The following is a 17,999-nucleotide window of genomic DNA, read 5'->3' as shown; positions in this document are numbered from 1 at the left end:
GATTCTGGCTTCATCAGACCAAAAAGCAACTCATTTTGACAGAGATGTCCTGATAATCTCCTAGTACTGAAACTGCCCAGCACAACAGCAGGCCAACAGCAAGTGTTCAGCATCATTTCCATCCCAAGGTTGTGCAGCAAACCCGCTCACCAGCAATCAGCTCTCCCCCTTCATTTGTTCTAGAATTACACGCTGAACACCTACTATGGGCTATGCTCTTTTCAGGAGGCTAAGGATTCAGTGGTAAACATGACCTATTCTCAGGAACTCCAATCTAGTGGGGTAAGAAAATATTTTAAAATTTTTTAAAAATCACAAAATAAATATACAAATTGTGAAAAGTGCTTTGGAGGAAAAGGAGAGTGGTAGGAGAACATATGTGCAATGGGCAAACAGCTAACCTTTCTGAAGATGAAAAAAAAGCCTTCCTGAAGAACTGACACTTTCACTTAGATAAGAATGATGAGAATGCTGGACTTCTCAGTGCCTTCCAAGACCTAAAGTATGGCGGGAATAGCTACAAGGAGGAAAAAGCATGCACATTCAGCATTTCCTGAATTGATGTGATTTAGAGTTCTTTCTCCCTAGTGCATTCTGTGGGACGAATGCCCCATTCACCCAGGGGCACCGTTCTCATGTTTAGCCCTCCCATGTATACAGAGCATACAGCTCCTGGATGCTCACCAAGCCCCTTCAGCCTGCTCCCCTTTCCTTCTCATTTGTGGTTAAAATGCCTGTCCCACAGCCTCACCCTCACCTGGAGTGTCCCAGTCCCTCTCAGCCATCCCCACAGGCAGGCTTCTTTCCCAGCCCCGCCAGGCTGTCATGACCACCTCTAGGATCACACTTAGCTCCTGCTGCTTCACCAACACCCAGCTGCCCTGGCGCATGGAGGCACAGAGAAATGTCTCCAGTTGTTGAAGGCAGCCGGAAAGAAAAAAAGGTGGGGGGAAAGAGGTTAGGTGTGAGAGAGAGTGAGCTGGGGGGCTGTCAGGGTGGAGGGAAGGCAGTGGGAGGCGGGGCGAGGGGGGCAATTGTGAAAGAGCAGGGGCCTCAGAAGATCCAGGGAGGCTGTGAACAGTAGGAGAGCTGAGAGCTAAGGCAGCCGACAGGGAGTGCAGGTGTGTGCGAGGGCAGGTGACGAGGACAGAGCAATGCTGTTCAAGGGAAAAAGATATTAATAATAAGCACCAGTTAGGCACACTGAACATATTTTTATAATTCTACTTAATGCATACTCACTTCCCCAACAGTTTATACTCTGTTTTAAATTCTGGGCTAATAGTTTTCATTCACCATAACCCTAGCAGTTTGATCTTCTATTCCCCACTTGAAATGTGAAGCAAAGAGCAGTTACATAACTTCTGCAAGGCCATGGAGCCAGGAAGTGGCAGAGGCAGGATTCGACTCCTACTGACCTGACTCTAACACTGGCACCAGGCTCCTTCTCAGGAAACCTACTAGGAAAGAAACCTATGGAAGAAAGAGGTACTGAGTTTGCAAGAGCTGCACCAGCACACAAAGGAAGAGAAGAGGGGGGAGGAAGGACACCACAGCTGCATAGGTCAGCCTGCCACAGGCGTGAACAAGGAAATGGAGATGATGGGACTGGTTGGGGCAGTGTGGGAGGAAGGCTTTCCGTGCAGGCCTCTTCTACTCAGGAAGAATGTTCTCTCTTGAGGCACCAATTATGAAAAAGGAGAAAGCATCCCTTGGCCCAGGGAAGTGGGCAGTGTCCTTCCTGCTGGGGCCACCGGCCTTGCTGGGACCCAGCCCCTCCCGAGAAACGGGAAGCATCCTTGGATAGACCAGGCGAGTTCAGAGACAATTCCCTAACGTCAGTCTCCAAAAACTACCAGACGTGATCAAATCACATCCCTTCTCTTCAGTTAATATAATAAATAGTAATGGCTAAGCAAGATCAGAGGAAATAAAATTCTCACAGGAGAAATGAAAATAGAGTGAAAAATACAGGAATGTTTCCCATCTAATTCCAGCACAAAGGGCCTTTGTTAATGCTATCAAAGCCAACTCAAGCTTCAGAAAACCTAAATCAGTAAAAAGGATCGACTTTCAAAAGAAAAACAAGATCACTCAGTGAAGAGGGAGGGAATGATCATTCTCCTTTCCATTTATAGCAGTGTCCTTTTTTCCACAAACTGATAAATTTAATACAGGAATAATAGCATCTCTAGACACCTGAGAAAGTTTTACTGCAGCAAATATCAATATTTAAAACATAAAGAATTCATTTTGTTCAGGAACTTCAATGACTTTCTAAAATTCATCCCCTGGATTTTATTTCGCAAAATTAAGACTCAGTCTCCAAAAGAAGTCAGTCAGCTTTCCCAGAAAGAATTCCTCCTTTGTGAACATCTCATCCGCCCCACGTATCTGTGAGGAGCATCTCCCCAGCCAGCCAGCCTCAGGGCACCAGGATCAAAGCCCACGTTATTGGATAGACTCACTTCTGCATTCCGGTGCAGATCAACATTCTCACTGAGAAGAGAGCTGACGAGGGATGTATGGCCATTCTGGGTTGCCATCTGCAAAGCACTGATGTTGAGCTGTAAGATACAGGTGGAAAGGGCAGGAAGGACCCTCATTACAATCCAGCATGCTTTCCGGTATTCATCATGTGGTAGTTACTTAATACAGCAAAACAGTACAACTATTTAAAAAAGAAAATCCAACGCGTTTTTGATCATTTTGAGGGCCTCTTTGTTACTTCCCATAAGTGTTTCCCGTAAGAGTGAGAGTCCTAGGTAACACGTGCCTCAGGCAAATACGAGCTAAATCCCTGTTTCCCTTCTCTAAAAAGTGCAAAGTAGACAAGGGCCAAGTTTTCTCTCCATACACCCTGCAAAACCCCTCCTTGAACCAAAACGGCTGACTTGGTACTGATCCCAGGAAATGCCTCAACACGCTCCTGCCCCCTGGCCGGCTTACCTGCAGCTCTCCCTTCTGCCGGATCTGGCTTCAAAGCTTAGCATGACTGTTATCTTTGTGCCGTGTTCCTTCACGGCCCCTTCCTCCGCTTCAGTGCCTCTCCGTCCCTGCTCCCTGTGCTCAAGTGGCTTCACTTCGAGCCCATACTAGATGGCAAAATTGCTCTCGATTACCCTGCCATCCTCTAAAAGGTTTTAGCATGGTGCCTTGCAATAATATAAGGTCAATGGACAGTTGCTGACTAATTGTAAGATTGCTACGAAGTATTTTTAGGTCCACCAAATAAGGTTCTATAGGATGTGACATTTTCCCAAAAACGGCTGCATAAGTAACTGCCACCTCACGAGCCCGTCTGAAATGTGAGCCTTCTACCCCCCCACACACACACACACATGATCTACCTTGCATCTGGGTGGACCCTGTGAGTGCTCGGCCCGATCAACAGAGTATGGCAGAAGGGATAGTGTGTCAGTGGCAGGTGTAGCCACTAACTGGCCGGGCAGCTTCTGCTCCCTGCCTATTAAAAACCAGCTGCCATACTGGGAGAAGAGAGACCTCACGTCAGTGCCATTCGAGAGCCCCAGCTGAGCTCCCAGCTGACAGCTGGCACCAACTGCTGGGCATGTGAGCTAGCCACCATGGACATCCAACTCACTTAAGATTTCAAATGACCGAAGTCCTGGCTGACATCTGACTGTGACCACATAACAGACTCAAAGTAAGAATCTCTCAGCTGAGCCCCAGGCCCAGAGCTGTAAATGATAGATAACAGTGCAGTGTTGGTTCAAGCCACTGCACTTCGGTGGGTTTCTTATGAAGCAACAGATAAGATGCTAATAAGAACAATACACACACCGGACCACCTGGACTCCAGCTTGAGTTGCTACTACATGTCTCTATGACCTGGAATAAGTGGCCTCTCAAGTACATATGTCTTCATCTGTAAAAAAGGACATAACTACCTGTCTGTTTTTATTCCTGCTGATAACAAATTGCCACAAACTCAGTGGCTTAAACAATACAAACATATTATGTTACAATTCTGGAAGTCGGAAGTCTGAAGTGGGTCCTACTGGGCCAAAATAAAGGCCTTCCTGGAGGCCCTGAAGAAAATCCACTTCTTTGACTTTTCCTGTTTGTGGAAGCCTTTCACATCCCATTGTTCACCGCCCCTCCCTCCATCTTCTAAGGCAGCTAAGTCCTTCTCACCCTGCATCACTCTGATCTCCTCACCTGCCTTCCTCTTCTGCTTTAAAACATCTTTGTGACTAGACTGTGCCCGCCTGGATAATTGAGGATAATAATCTCATTTTAAGGTCAGATGATTAGCAACCTTAATTCCACACACAACCTAAATCCTGCTTTGCCTTAGAACATAACATATTCACAGGTTCCAAGGATAAGGACATGGACCTCCTTGGGAGGAGGGGGCATTATTCTGTTACCACACCATCCTACCTCTTTTTCTCAAGCCGTAGTAATATTGGGAGAATAAATGAGCTAGCAAATATGTACAGTAATCATAACTATCATGTTATTCATTACACACACATACACACACTTGAGCACTTATTATGTGCCAGGCACTATGTTAGATAGTGGGGAAATAGGATGGTAAACAAGATCTCCGCTATTATATTCCAGTAGAGGTGGACAATCAGTACACCTACAGATTGGCAGACAGATCAATCAGTAGACTGAGAATAAATCTATTTACTAGATCTAGACGTTATGAGAACAGTAACAGCTAGTACTAAGTGCAACAACACAAAATAAAACAGCAGGACTGGATGGCTACTTTCCGGTGAGTGATCAAGAAAATCCTCCAGGAAAGGGTACACTAGGACTGAGATCAGAATGGTAAAAAGTGTCCCCAATGAGAAGATCTGAATCAGAAGCAAGTTTGTGAAGAACCCAAAGCTAGGAAGTAGTAGGAAGAGCTGTGGGACTCTGGCATCTTACCCCGGAGGCACCGTAGGCCATGAGCGTACGGCCTACAGACATCTTAAGAGCCAAAGAAATGTTTAAAACCTTCACCCACAGTCTCTCATGGTTCATTCCCCCTTCTGTTTACCCTCCACTTCATTCATCCCACTGTGGACTCTGGGAAACAAACTGAGGGCTTCAGAGGGGAGGGGGGTGGGGGATTGGGATAGGCCGGTGATGGGTTAAGGAGGGCACATATTGCATGGTGCACTGGGTGTTATATGCAAATAATGAATCATGGAACTTTACATCAAAAAGAAAAAATAAAATAAACATGCAAAGTTAAAAAAAAATAAAAAATAAAAAAATAATAAAAAAAATAAAACCTTCACCCAAAAAATTATTGATTCCAAGATACCAAAAGAAAACCATGAAATTGAAGTGAATAAATATTTAATTGACATATTCATACCTCATTGACTGTTAAATGTAATAGTCATAAAATATTCATTACATTTGTAAACAAGCTGTAGGTTAAATATTTTCACCTCTTCAAATTCCCAAGCATACACAGAGTTCGAGGAAACCAGAGTCAATCATAAATTGGGGGAGTTTATCCTAGCCAAATAATTATAAAAGCACCAATTAAAAAGTTTTTAAAAATAATTTACAGCAAAAACAATTTTTTTTTAATGTGGAATGTTGGGACATTTAAATATGTTTGATAGGATGTAAAGGTAGGGCCTCCAGAAAGGAGTTGTCAAATTCTACAAAAGTCTTCACTGGACCAGGGGCATTTAGTACGGCCCTGAAGAGAACCTACTGGCCAAACTCTGGGCAGCACAACATCCAGCACAAATGGAGGAAGCCTCTGCTGTCAGCTAAATCCATAATCTCCAATTACCGTCCCAGAAATGTCTCAATCCTTTACCCCTTCCCCTTAGTCGGGGGTTGGGGCACAAAAACAATCTCCTGGACAGCAAGACTAATCATTGTCAAAAGGTGAAGCGTTTCCAAGATCAAACAGAGTAATCATCTACAGATGTAAGAGCAAAATAAGCCTAACGTGTCCCCCACAGTAATGTGTCCATGCTGCTGGCTTCTTGCTGCATACTGCTCGGTCCCCCAGGGTCTTTGCTGGGTTAGGCGGAGACAGGTGTGAACAACCAGTGGGAGCTGAGGCTGCTGATCCAGGAAGTGTGCTAATGAACTCAGGGGAAAACTCAAGAAAATGTAAAAACTGAAAAATGGACTCAGGGCAATTTCCAGGCTGCCTAGATGAGGCCAACTCTGTAAGGATATGGACAGTGTGGCTGCAGTCCTAGCAGGGTGGGGAGAACGTGAGCATGTGAAAGCCATTACAAAGTAAAACCTCTCTGGAGGCTAAACAGAATTAAGTACAGAAAGGAGGGGGGGCACAGAACAATGGAATCAGGCAAAAGGAGTCAGCCCAATAAGACCCGGATAATGAGGGAGGCTTTTCTAGGGACTCCAAAGAGGCTGAAGACTGGGGGCAGGGAGGCACCCGTGAACCCCTGAAAAACAGCACAGCTATCCACACACTGAGTATTTCATGGGCCCCATGAATTCTTAATGTGGCGCTCATTTACTGCATAAATAAGCCTGCAATGCCAGTGGGATCAATTCATAGTATATTTTCCACTCTCTCTCACAATCTCGTCCATGTGTATATAAATTTTAGACAGTGAAGATATATGCACAAATACATATTGTTTTTTCTATTAGTGTTCTATCACGAACACTTTTTTAAAAGATTTTTTTTATTTGACAGAGAGAGAGAGAGAGAGAGAGAGAGAGCGCACAAGCAGAGGGAGCAGCAGAGGCAAAGGGAGAAGCAGGCTCTCCGCTGAGCAGAGAGCCCAATGTGGGACTCGATCCCAGGGCCCTGGGATCACAACCTGAGCCGAAGGCAGACGTTCAACCAAATGAGCCACCCAGGCATCCCCATCATTTATACTCTTAATCTATTGATTTATCTAGCAAACATTTATTAGACACTTAACTGCCTGTCTGGCGAAGGCATTGTGATTGAAAAGATGAAAAGATACAAACCCTGCCCACAAGAAGAGAACAACCTGGTAAGTAAGACAATCATGGAAATATGAATTATAATGCAGTGTGAAATTTATAAAAATAGATAACAGATACAAATGGTACATATTTGTACCAAGTACAGCTTTAATGTTTAAAACTGAATTAAACTGTTGTGTGTCCTTTAAAAAAAAAAACAAACAGTAATGCTCTTTCTCTGTAATTAGGTTTCCTGAAACTCATTATGATAAATGCTAGTAGGACAAAGCAAGAGCTTAGTTTAGGCCAAAACACAGAAAGGAAAGAAGGAACTGGTATCACACAATATGTGGATATTTTCCCTTCCACATGAAATTCTTTCCTAAAAATATTGGGAAGAAATGCAGAATTTCTTCCCATTCTCTAATCATTTCCCCCCTTGGCCATTATTCTGCTTAACAAATGCATTAGGTTAAGGGGCACCTGGGTGGCTCACTCATTAAGCATCTGCCTTCGGCTCAGGGTGTGATCCTGGTGTTCTGGGATCGAGCCCCACATCAGGCTCCTCCACTGGGAGCCTGCTTCTTCCTCTCCCACTCCCCCTGCTGTGTTCCCTCTCTCGCTGCCTGTCTCTCTCTCTGTCAAATAAATAAATAATCTTTAAATAAATAAACAAAAAACAAAAAAAATGCATTCAGACCGCTTTACTCATAGCTAGTTAGATATGAACAATCCTGTCAAGAGGTACACAGGAGCATGGAACCAACATCCCCATCTCAAAGGGATGGAAAAATTGCATCCATGCTGCTTTACCTGAGTGCCTGGGACAGCCATCTGTTACAAAGGAATTTCTCCCCATAACAGGCCTTCTCATTTTCCAGGAAAAGAGATGCCAAATGGCAAACCACAGAGGGAAAAGCATTAGCAAAAAAATGTGAAGGAAAGAATTCACATCTTTAATATATCAGGAGTCTAATAAACATTCGTACCTTTGACCCAACAATCCTACTTCTAAGAATATACCCAAAGGAAACAGTGAGGAATTCAGACTACAGTTTTTATACAAAGAGGTCTGTGGCAGCATTACTTTTAAGAAAAGGAAAACAAAATAAAGGAAATGTCCAAGAGCTGAAGAAGAGTCAAATGAACTCTGGGCAGCCAATAAAAATATATATGCATAGGAACACAAAGAAAATGGAAGGAAAATATTTCCAATATCTCCAAAACAATCACTTTAGTGTGGAGAAAATACAAGAACTACTATTTATGTTTATTTTTATCTTAAAATTTTTAAATGTATATTTCTGGTTTGTGTTTTGTAATGTATTAATTAAATTATAAATGTATATGTGACAGATGCACACCCAAACTTTCCTTACAGATAGGAGCTTGCTACCAAGATTGTTTAGAGACAACTCCTCTAGAGAACATTCATAGGGGTCCCTCCAACTGGTCTGGCAACAGCTTGCAACAGGAAACAGGCAGCCCAAGACTGTATGACTATTATGGGCCTTATCCAAAAGGCTAATATCATCACTAGTCATTATTTTGTGCAGATGAAACCTATCATAATCTGCAATTACAGTTTGTTGAACTTTATGAGCTCTCTCCAATGTGACCTAACTCAAAAATAGCTAAAAGGTGGATGAAATCCAAGTGCACACATTCCAGTGGTAAAGTATTAGAACAGGGCAAACATGACTAAGACTTTCGATTAAATCCTGTGACTACAGGGGGCATCTGGGTGGCTCAACTGGTTAAGCATCTGCCTTCAGCTTGGGTCATGAACCCAGGGTCCTGGGACTGAGTCCTGCATCAAGTCCCAAGTCCCGCATCCAGCTCTCTGCTCAGCGGGGAGTCTGCTTCTCCCTCTCCTTTTGCCTGCCGCTTGCCCTGCTTGTGCTCCCTCTTTCTCTGTGTCAAATAAATAAATAAAATCTTTTTAAAAAAATCCTGTGGCTATAGGACTTGATCTCTATACTGATTTGTGAAGGACAATCACGCCTAAGATTTACCCTAGGTGATTCATGTTTTGTTTTTTTAGTTTCTCACCCAGCATTCATAACTTTTATTCAAGATCAAATTCCTGGGATCTTCTTTAAATAAGTTAAACCAATTAAATGTGATCATCATTATGCCAGACAGTCAGAAAAGGCTGAACACACACAAAAGTAAACAAATGAAGGCTCTATTTTTGTCCATGGTCCTCAAGCGAAAGCTTGGCTTAACTTTCCCCAGGAACTTAAGGAGAATAAAATGAGGATAACAGCAATATATACCACTGGTACGAAAGATATCCACAAAGTCATATACTGCACCCAGACCACACCAATGATAACAACAGACGCCATTGTTGCACCCTTACCATGTGCCAGGCACCACTCCTGGTGCTAAGTGTGTGACATCGCCTTCCCATTTAAACCTCACTATGACCTTAGGAGGCTATCTGACAGCAGGGGAAACTGAGGCTAAGAGGGGCTAAGTACTAAGCCCAAGATCACCTAACTTAGAAGACTGATGGAGCCAGGACCCGACCCACGCAGTCAGAGCCCTGCTTTTAATCTCTGGGTGCACAGCCAGGGATGCATGGGACGAGCCCGGTGGGCTTCTCTGGTCCAAAGGGAACACCAACCTGGCCCAGGCATCACAGAGGCTCACTTTCATACCCTTCCATTTTCATTATGTTCCCACAGTTGCTACTTTTATAGTCATAGCCACCAATTCTAAGTTCCATCTTGTTTTAACATATCTGAAATCAGGATACATCTCATAATCTCAGCCAACCAGGTAGATGTGATATTGTTGTCACTTCTTGCAGTGTGCATTAAATCAGAATGGGTGTCAGCTTAGAAGAAAATCTCAGAAGGGGCGCCTGGGTGGCACAGCGGTTAAGCGTCTGCCTTCGGCTCAGGGCGTGATCCTGGCGTTATGGGATCGAGCCCCACGTCAGGCTCCTCTGCTATGAGCCTGCTTCTTCCTCTCCCACTCCCCCTGCTTGTGTTCCCTCTCTCGGGCTGTCTGTCTCTGTCAAATAAATAAAATCTTTAAAAAAAAAAAAAAAAAAGAAGAAAATCTCAGAAATCACAGTGGGGCACCCTTTAAAGAAATGCTGCATCGCAAGCACCTTCGAAGGCAAAGAGGACAGCACTTTGTTTGGAAAAGAAAAGACATCGAGACTCCAAATAAGAAAGTGATTCAGAAGAATCAAGCTCAGCGTGAAGTTTAGGAACCAACTTATCTTGCTTATTTGTTCCTTTATATGTGTATAATAAAAAACCTAAGATAAAAGTCTAAAAAACTCTTTCAGTAAGTACAAACTATTCTAAGGGACAAAAAAGCTTCTTTGTGTCATGGTTTAAGTGGCAGCATGATTTTTTTCTTAGCGTTAAGTTACATAAAATAACGATATACCTTACAATCACTGGTGCCTTAAATTAAATGATTATATCACTTCTTTTAGTACAGCTCAGAGAGGTACCAAGTTTAAAATTTATCAGAACACCTGACTATGAAGTCCAAGAGGACTCCATTCACCTGAGTTTCCGAAGAGCCAGAGTAAAAGTCATTGACCCAAAGGTTAAAAGTGACCATCTAGAGCTGATGACTCACAAATCTGCCTCCACAGACACGGCTTCTCCACCTAAGCCTGCACCCAGTCTCCATCTCCCTCCCGTCTACTGAACCCCAGAGAGTTTCTGTCTCCCCACCGCACCTGCTCCGCCCCCGCTCAGGGGCAGGCACCCCACCTTCCCAGTAACCCAAATCAGCGAAATGGGCAGCAGAGAGTCTTCCCTGTCTCTGATCCTAGTCACAAACCCTGCGGCTTCTGCCTCCTTCTATTACTTAATCCTATTTGCTCCTTGTGAGTACCCTGACGGCTGGTCTTCTCCATAGCTCTTGATTCAGCAATTTCCAGTATCACCTGACTGGGTGTCCCCACTAAGCCCCTCTTCAAACCACTGTGACAGACACAGGCCTATGCCCCAAATGGAGCCCATCCCTCTCTGCTGCTTAAAACCCTGCAAGGTCTCCACTGTCTACAAGTCAAAGCCAAGTCCTCCCCCTGGTAAGCACAGCCCTTCTTCATCTCTGCGTTGGCCCTCTCAGCTCCCACCTTTTTGCATGCCCTTCTAGCCCTGTAGGCTTCTGGAATAAGAATACATACTCTACCTAGCATAAAGTACATACTAAATATTTTTGAGGGAATGGGTAAATAAATGAATGGGTTAACAAATGACTTGCTGGGATACTTTAAAGAAAAAAGAAGGGCTTTTTTAGCATGACATTTTACACTCTTTAGCACTAACACCTTTGTTTTCCTCCCATGAAAGCCATTCCTCCCACCCTTCCACTTCTGAGTCTTGTGCTCACCTATAACGAGCACCTTCACATACCTCATTGATTTCATTTATTTCTTGCCATTGGGTTAGCAGCACCCGGACCGCAGAACTGTGACCATGCTTTGCTGCAAGATACAGGGCAGCATTCCCCTCCTGCAACAGAGACAAGTTCATGACAGAGTCCACTGCACTGAGCAACATGCCCCTCCCACAGTCAGGGCTTCAATGGGGCTTCTGAGAGGTTTCATTTTGATTAAAGCTGCGGTCCAGAGTGTGGGCCACATTATCCGTAGTTTCAAGTGAAATTTATAATTTTCTAAAGTTTCAAATGAAAAGTCATAGTTGTTTGAACCAGTGGGGAAAAACTATCCATGCTCCTTGTTCTACCTTTGCTGCTAATTTGCTAAAAAAAAAAAAAAGGTGAAACAATAGAAGTAATCCCATATGACCTGTGTGAAGGTAAACTGGTAAAAGATTTCTGGGACATACTTTAGCAATGTATACCAAAAGATTTAATGTGCAGAACATTTGGACCCACAATTCCATGTGTATGTATGAATTCCTCTTAAGAAAATAATCAAAGATGTGTAGGAAGATATGGGTGTCCTTCAGGGTTTCCCTCCCCAGTCAGGTGAGCCTATGTCTCCAGCAGACCTCAGGGGAGGAAAAGAGGAAACTGGAATTCACAGTGGGAAAATTCATGTAGTCTATTGACTTCACACACATTTATGGGGTGAAAATCAGCAATCTGTATGATCCACTGCAAAAGCAGGTTCATTTCATCTGGATATTCCATACTCTGACTATAGTAACCATTGAACAAATTGAACAGTTGAACATTCCTGACCAGAATGCCATCACCAAATCTATACACCAGCTGTCACTCCCCTTTCTCTTGTTCTCAGCAAAGAAAGTCCAACTCACCTTGTCTTTTTCTGAAGTATGTAGATTAAGGAAGATAAGTTTTTCTATCATTTCACTGTGGCCCCTCTCAGCTGCCCAAAGAAATGGTTTTCTTCCTTTCTGAAAATCAATCACAAACCTCTAGTGTTTATTACACATTTACTGAACAAGCAAGACAACGGACAAGATGGACAGCATTTTGATGGTTACAAGGAGGCCAAGACAGTGCTTCTGGTCATAGCATTTAGGCCCTCCCTAGGCAATAACAATCTCTAAGTTCCAACCAGATCCAGTTCTGAGTTGCTGCCCAACACTGTGGGAACTCCCCATCAGCACAGAATCATTTTTATGGGGGCAGAAAAGTCCTGTTCAGAAGTGTTCCTCCCAAGCACCTGAGGAAGTTTCAACTCACAGCCAGACAACAAGATTCATTTTCAAATGTAGGAATTCTACCAGCTTTCTGTGTTTATTGAGTAGTTCTTTCATTCAACTATTTATTGAGAAGCTATTAGATGCCAGATCCTGTCTCAGGCACCTGCACATCACACACCTGCCTTATTGATAAAAATGTTTGAAGCAGAAATTCTCCAGGACTTAATATTTAAATGGCTCATTCTGACATGGAATCTTATCTACTGCTTCTTTTTAGGCCTTCCTTGCTTGCTCATATAACTATCTACAATGTTCACCAAAAATTAAGAGTACTCTTGAAAACAGGTCTACATGAAATGGGATGGAAAAACTAGGCAGCATCCAGAGAACATACCTTAAGAAGGATGTTTAGGTGTGATTTGTTGGGGAGGAAAGTTCAAATGTACAATTTTCTGATTGTGGAATTTCTTAAATTTTTCACACTGCCATTGGAGGCTCCATTTGCAATAGCCAAAATGTCATCAAGAAAGTGAAAGACCCACAGAAGACTTAATTTTCTAACTCCAGATATTTTTTTTAAAGATGTTGTTTATTTATCTGAGAGAGAAAGCGCACACACACAAGTGGGGGGAGGGGCAGAGAGGGAGAGAGAATCTCAAACAGACTCTGCTGAGCACGGAGCCCTACTCAAGGCTCAAGGCAGGGCTCAACGTGGGGCTCAGTCTCACAACACTGAGATCATGACGTGAGCCGAAACCAAGAGTCAGACATTTAACTGACTGAGCCACCAGGCACCCTTTCAACTCCAGGTATTTAAAAGAAGGAAAAGGAAGTTGGGGCAGCAAAATGGAGGCAGAAGCATTTTCTTCAACTGCTCACTTCAATTACTCAAAACACTCACAAATTGGCTTGGTGTGTTATTAACCAAAAGCTTAGCAAGATGTTTGAAATGCGGAAAACAAGATGCAAGCCTCCTTATAAAAAGGTTCCTACATCTGAGATCTGTTATCTGATCTCCTGCTAATGCAGGGTAATGAAAAGATCATGGAGACTGTTAAATTGAGACAAATAGCACACGATTCCCCACTAACTGGGAAAAAAAGGAAGCAAAAATGCTGAAATAATAATGGCAAAGAAAGAATGTCTACAAGGATCAGCCCTATGGAACTCTGTATTCATGCATTTATGGAAGCTGGAGAAACAAGGTAGTACCAAAAAGTTCACCTAATTCACTGTTCTTGAGCGAGACATGTTTGCCAATGAGGCCTAAACCCCCAACCTCCAACCATGGAAGGGTTGGCTCTTATCATCACTCCCATGAATTCACTTAGGAAGGGCAAAAAGAAGAAACAGATTGTTTGGGCCCCCAGGTTTTTGACTTTATGCAAGTTATTAGACACCCAGTTGAAAAAGAGAATTTAATCTTGAGTTCTGAACAACACTTTGGAAATGACAGACCAAAAATTATTGTGTCTGGCTTATACAAATATCTGCAAATGGTGACAATGGATAAAGGTTTATATTAAAAAAAAAATCGTAAGAAGGAGGTGTGAGAGACACCATTATATATGATATGAAAACATTTAGTCACATACCCTTATAAATTATTTACTTATTTTTTCCACAATTATTGAGCATCAGTGAATATGCCAGATACCATGCTCAGCAACAGAGTGGCCAAGATGAAAAATACCCTGCCCCGTCCTCAAGAAGCTCAGAGGCCAACAGGGAAAATGGACACATGAGCAAGTAATTATAATGAAATGCAGTAACTGAGTGCTGGTGATATGTAGGGGTCCATAACTCAGCATGAGTGTGTGTTTGTGGGTGGGGAGGCAGGTGACAAGAAATGGTGGAAGAAGACCTTTTAAATTTGCTAATGCACTGGAACAGTAGAAAAGAGCACTGGTGGTGACATTTCCTGCCCACCCTCTTTTCCACTGGGGAGCCTGTGCCCTGTTTTTACTGAACGGTTAATTACAGGCCCCTGCATCTCCCACAATCAATCCCTTCGTCACACAGTTTGGTTCAGGGATGGTCACATGCCAAGCCAGGCCAATCAGAGTCAACTGTGGGATATTTTTCTGGCACATTCTATTTGCATCTAGAGACATCGGCTAACCCGTCATCAGCCCTCTTTGTCACATGCCAAGGAGAACCTGCCTAAGAATGAAGCCAGCACAGTGGCAAGCACAGATGAAAAACAGAAAAAGAGGTGAGAGCCCTGCTAACATCATGGGCGCTGCTGGATTCTGACATACCTGAAGTTACCTGTGCATGAAGTGTTTAACTGAGTGAGTCAATCAATTCCATTTTTTTTTTAAGTAGTTGGAGCTGAGCTTCTGTCATCTTTTGCTAGGAGGGCTTCCTTAAACCAAGCACCCTATCTCAAAGAATTATGAGAGTGACGTCAATGCCCACCAGAGGGTCTCTTTGGCTTCAACTAAGCATTTCAGAATCACAAAATTATCACAGGGCACACTCAACACCAGTCTACTCTGAAGATGTAGGACACAAACCAGAGCTTGCCAATGTCAGCTGTTCCTCTTCATACCATGTCCCACACAGCTGTCTGGAGCTATTGGCTTTGACCTCCCCAGGGGACAGCTCAGTTGCAAGGTGACAAATCCACACTGGGCAGGTGTTGGAGTCACCCTGGCTTAGAAGGCTGGTGCCCCACAGGAACAAATATCTCCTGTAACAACTCCTCAAGCATAGCTTCAGGTCCCCGCAAGGGACATGCCCAGTTAGTTACAAGAGTCACTACCCTCAGAGAACCCCAAAGGATGGCATTCCCCCTGTGGTGTTTATAGGTCATCAGTTCAAATGCAATTTGCTAATTAGGGGTCATTTTTATCATAAGCAACACTAAACTTATTTGCAGTGACACCGAGCCAGAAAGCTAATCAAAGTTTAAGTTCTCATGCAGAAACAAAAGGGGTTTTGTTAGCCCTTTACCCAGAGACCATAAATCATACATGAAGGTGTTGTGTCCTAGAGTAGACATCTGCTGCTTTTGTCTCTATGTTTCTTTCTTCCAGAAACAGCAGCTTCGTTTCCCTTTAGAGAATTTCCTCAATCATACACACATATACTCTGCCATTTAGCTATTTAGTGCTGTCAACTGCCTGGCTTTAAGTGCCACATGAAGTGACCAATTAACCCATGCTGGTCACCGTGATTGGTTCAGGACTGGGCAAATGATTCAAGCAGGGCCAAAAAGAGCTGTTCCTGAGATTTATACATGAACATCTGATGAGAGGAATTTCCTTTCTTATGAATCAAAGTCCATAAGAATATCTGTAAGGGGAGTGGCCTGGGTGGCTCAGTCGGTTAAGCGTCTGACTCTTGGTTTCAGCTCAGGTCATGATCTCAGGGTCATGAGATCAAGCCCCATGTCAGGCTCAGCACTCAACAAGAAGTCTGCTTGAGATTCTTTCCCTCTCCCTCTGCCCCTTCCCCAGCTCACACACACGTGTGTGCGTGCACGCTCTCTCACTCAAATAAATAAATAATTAAATAAAATCTTAAAGAAAAAAGAATATCCATAAGAATATCCTGAAACTGCTAGGAGTCAGGTTTCCCACCATATGGAGAGTATATCTATTAATAATGTCAACACAGAGACAACAGAGAGTTAGAGAGAAAGAAAAAAAAAGAGCTGGATCCAGCCATGCCTGAAGTCAATCAGATATATCCTCAAACTCTTTAGTTAGCAATAAATAAATTACCTCTATTGATTAATCTAGATTAAACTGGATTTTTATCACTCGTAATAGAAAAAAGTCTAAATAGTACATAGCAGTTTGGGGACAAATACTACTAGAAGTACTAGGGGTCTGTTCAACTTTAAAATGGCCTTACTCTTTGGGCGCTTGGGTGGCTCAGTCAGTTAAGCATCTGCCTTCAGCTCAGGTTGTGAACCCAGGGTCCTGGGATGGAGTCCTGCTTCTATCTCTGCCCCTCCCCCTGCTCCTGCACTCACACACACACACAAACACACACACACTCTCTCTCTAATAAATAAGTAAAATCTTAAAAAAATAAAATGGCCTTACTCTTACCCTTGGCTGCTACAAAGACTTGCATTTCTGCATGGCTAAACAAAGTGACAGAGGACTCACCCCCAAAGAAAAGCCTAGTGTGTTAAGAAATGGGAGGTTATCACAGATGAGATATTTTTCCTCACCAAGAAAACAGCTATTACTTTAAACTTCAGATGCCCTTTAAAAATGTTATCATCAAGAAAAAAAAATGCGCAAGACAAATTACACAAAATAAGAGCATTTAAAGTAATCCATATTTTAGAAACATATCGGAAGGTAGCATAAAGATCAAGTGGCAGTAAAGTGAGATATAAATCTTTTCTCCCATCTTAGCACATGTTATTAGGAAAAATAACAAGAACTTTAAAAAATACATGTGGTTTTTTTTCTTTTTTTTAATATATAGTTTCTTACCATGTCTTACTTCCTTTTTGAACCACTGAACCCTTCTATATGCTGTTCAAGTTGGCCTCTATCCAGTACAGTCCCCCGGGACTGACTCCCATCTGCAAGGCAGGGAGATCTTCCAGCCAGGACACTGGAACCTGGCGTCAGAGCTCCGGTTTCAGAGAAACCATAATGCCTTCCCAGCTCAGGATCCTGATTCCCTTTCCTAATTAATGAAAATAAGGAGGGGCCAGAATTCCTGTTACCTTTTTTTCCTTGATAACACAATGTCTATTTAACCTAACATGTTCTAATTCGATACATTTAAATTGTTTGCATGTGAATAAGTCGGAGGGATTGTAATTGTTTATTAGAAATTATTTTTCATTTTTAAGTTTATTAGTAGGGTTATCAAATTCGACAAGTTAACAAATTCAGTAAAAATTTCATAAACAGCCATTAAATGGCCATCCGAAGTCCAAACTGACCCCCTTTCCCACAGCGATCCCAGAGATGCCGAGGACAGCCTCTGAGAGGAGGGAGAACCCAGCACAAAGCCCCCCAGTGACCTGTGTATAAGTCTATTCCCCACAACATTTCCCCTTACACTGGGACCCTCAAAACAGAGCCCCACATAAGGGGAAAATCAGCAGGTTCCTTAATAATTAGAGATTTGAGAGGGAAAAATAATTGCCGTGAATTTAAAAATACTGAAGGAGGGATGCATGAGTGGCTCAGTCAGTTAAGTGTCTGCCTTTGGCTCAGGTCATGATCCCAGGTTCCTGGAATCAAGGGCATCAGGCTCCCTGCTTCTCTCCCTCTCGCTCTGCCCGCCACCCCCCTCCCCAACCCCGGCTTGTGCTCTCTCTCTCACACTCTTTTTCTCAAATAAATAAATAAAATCTGTTCTAAAGAAAAGTGCTGAAGGAGCTGTGTTAAATATGCCATCACAGAACTAGGGTGGGTGGGGTGAGTTCTCCCCTCGCTCACTGGAACCCTTAAATCCTGGCCTCAAGTCCATATAAGAAGATATGTCTTCCCAAAT

At 43.1% G+C, this 17,999-nt stretch overlaps 1 protein-coding gene across 1 annotated transcript in view; it reads right to left on the bottom strand.

Moving 5' to 3' along the window:
- Window positions 1-17,999, bottom strand: part of ANKDD1B (ankyrin repeat and death domain containing 1B) — a 55,844-nt gene that overhangs the window by 13,562 nt on the left and 24,283 nt on the right. Inside the window, 3 exon segments of the mRNA XM_034655641.1 lie at window positions 2,469-2,567; window positions 11,301-11,399; window positions 12,171-12,269. Of these exon segments, the coding sequence (XP_034511532.1) occupies window positions 2,469-2,567; window positions 11,301-11,399; window positions 12,171-12,269 (297 nt within the window).

This window comes from Ailuropoda melanoleuca, chromosome 3, assembly GCF_002007445.2.
Source record: "Ailuropoda melanoleuca isolate Jingjing chromosome 3, ASM200744v2, whole genome shotgun sequence".
Classification (NCBI taxonomy): domain Eukaryota; kingdom Metazoa; phylum Chordata; class Mammalia; order Carnivora; family Ursidae; genus Ailuropoda; species Ailuropoda melanoleuca.
The sequence above is the reverse complement of the archived record's forward strand: the minus strand, read 5'-3'. Positions and strand labels throughout refer to the sequence as shown.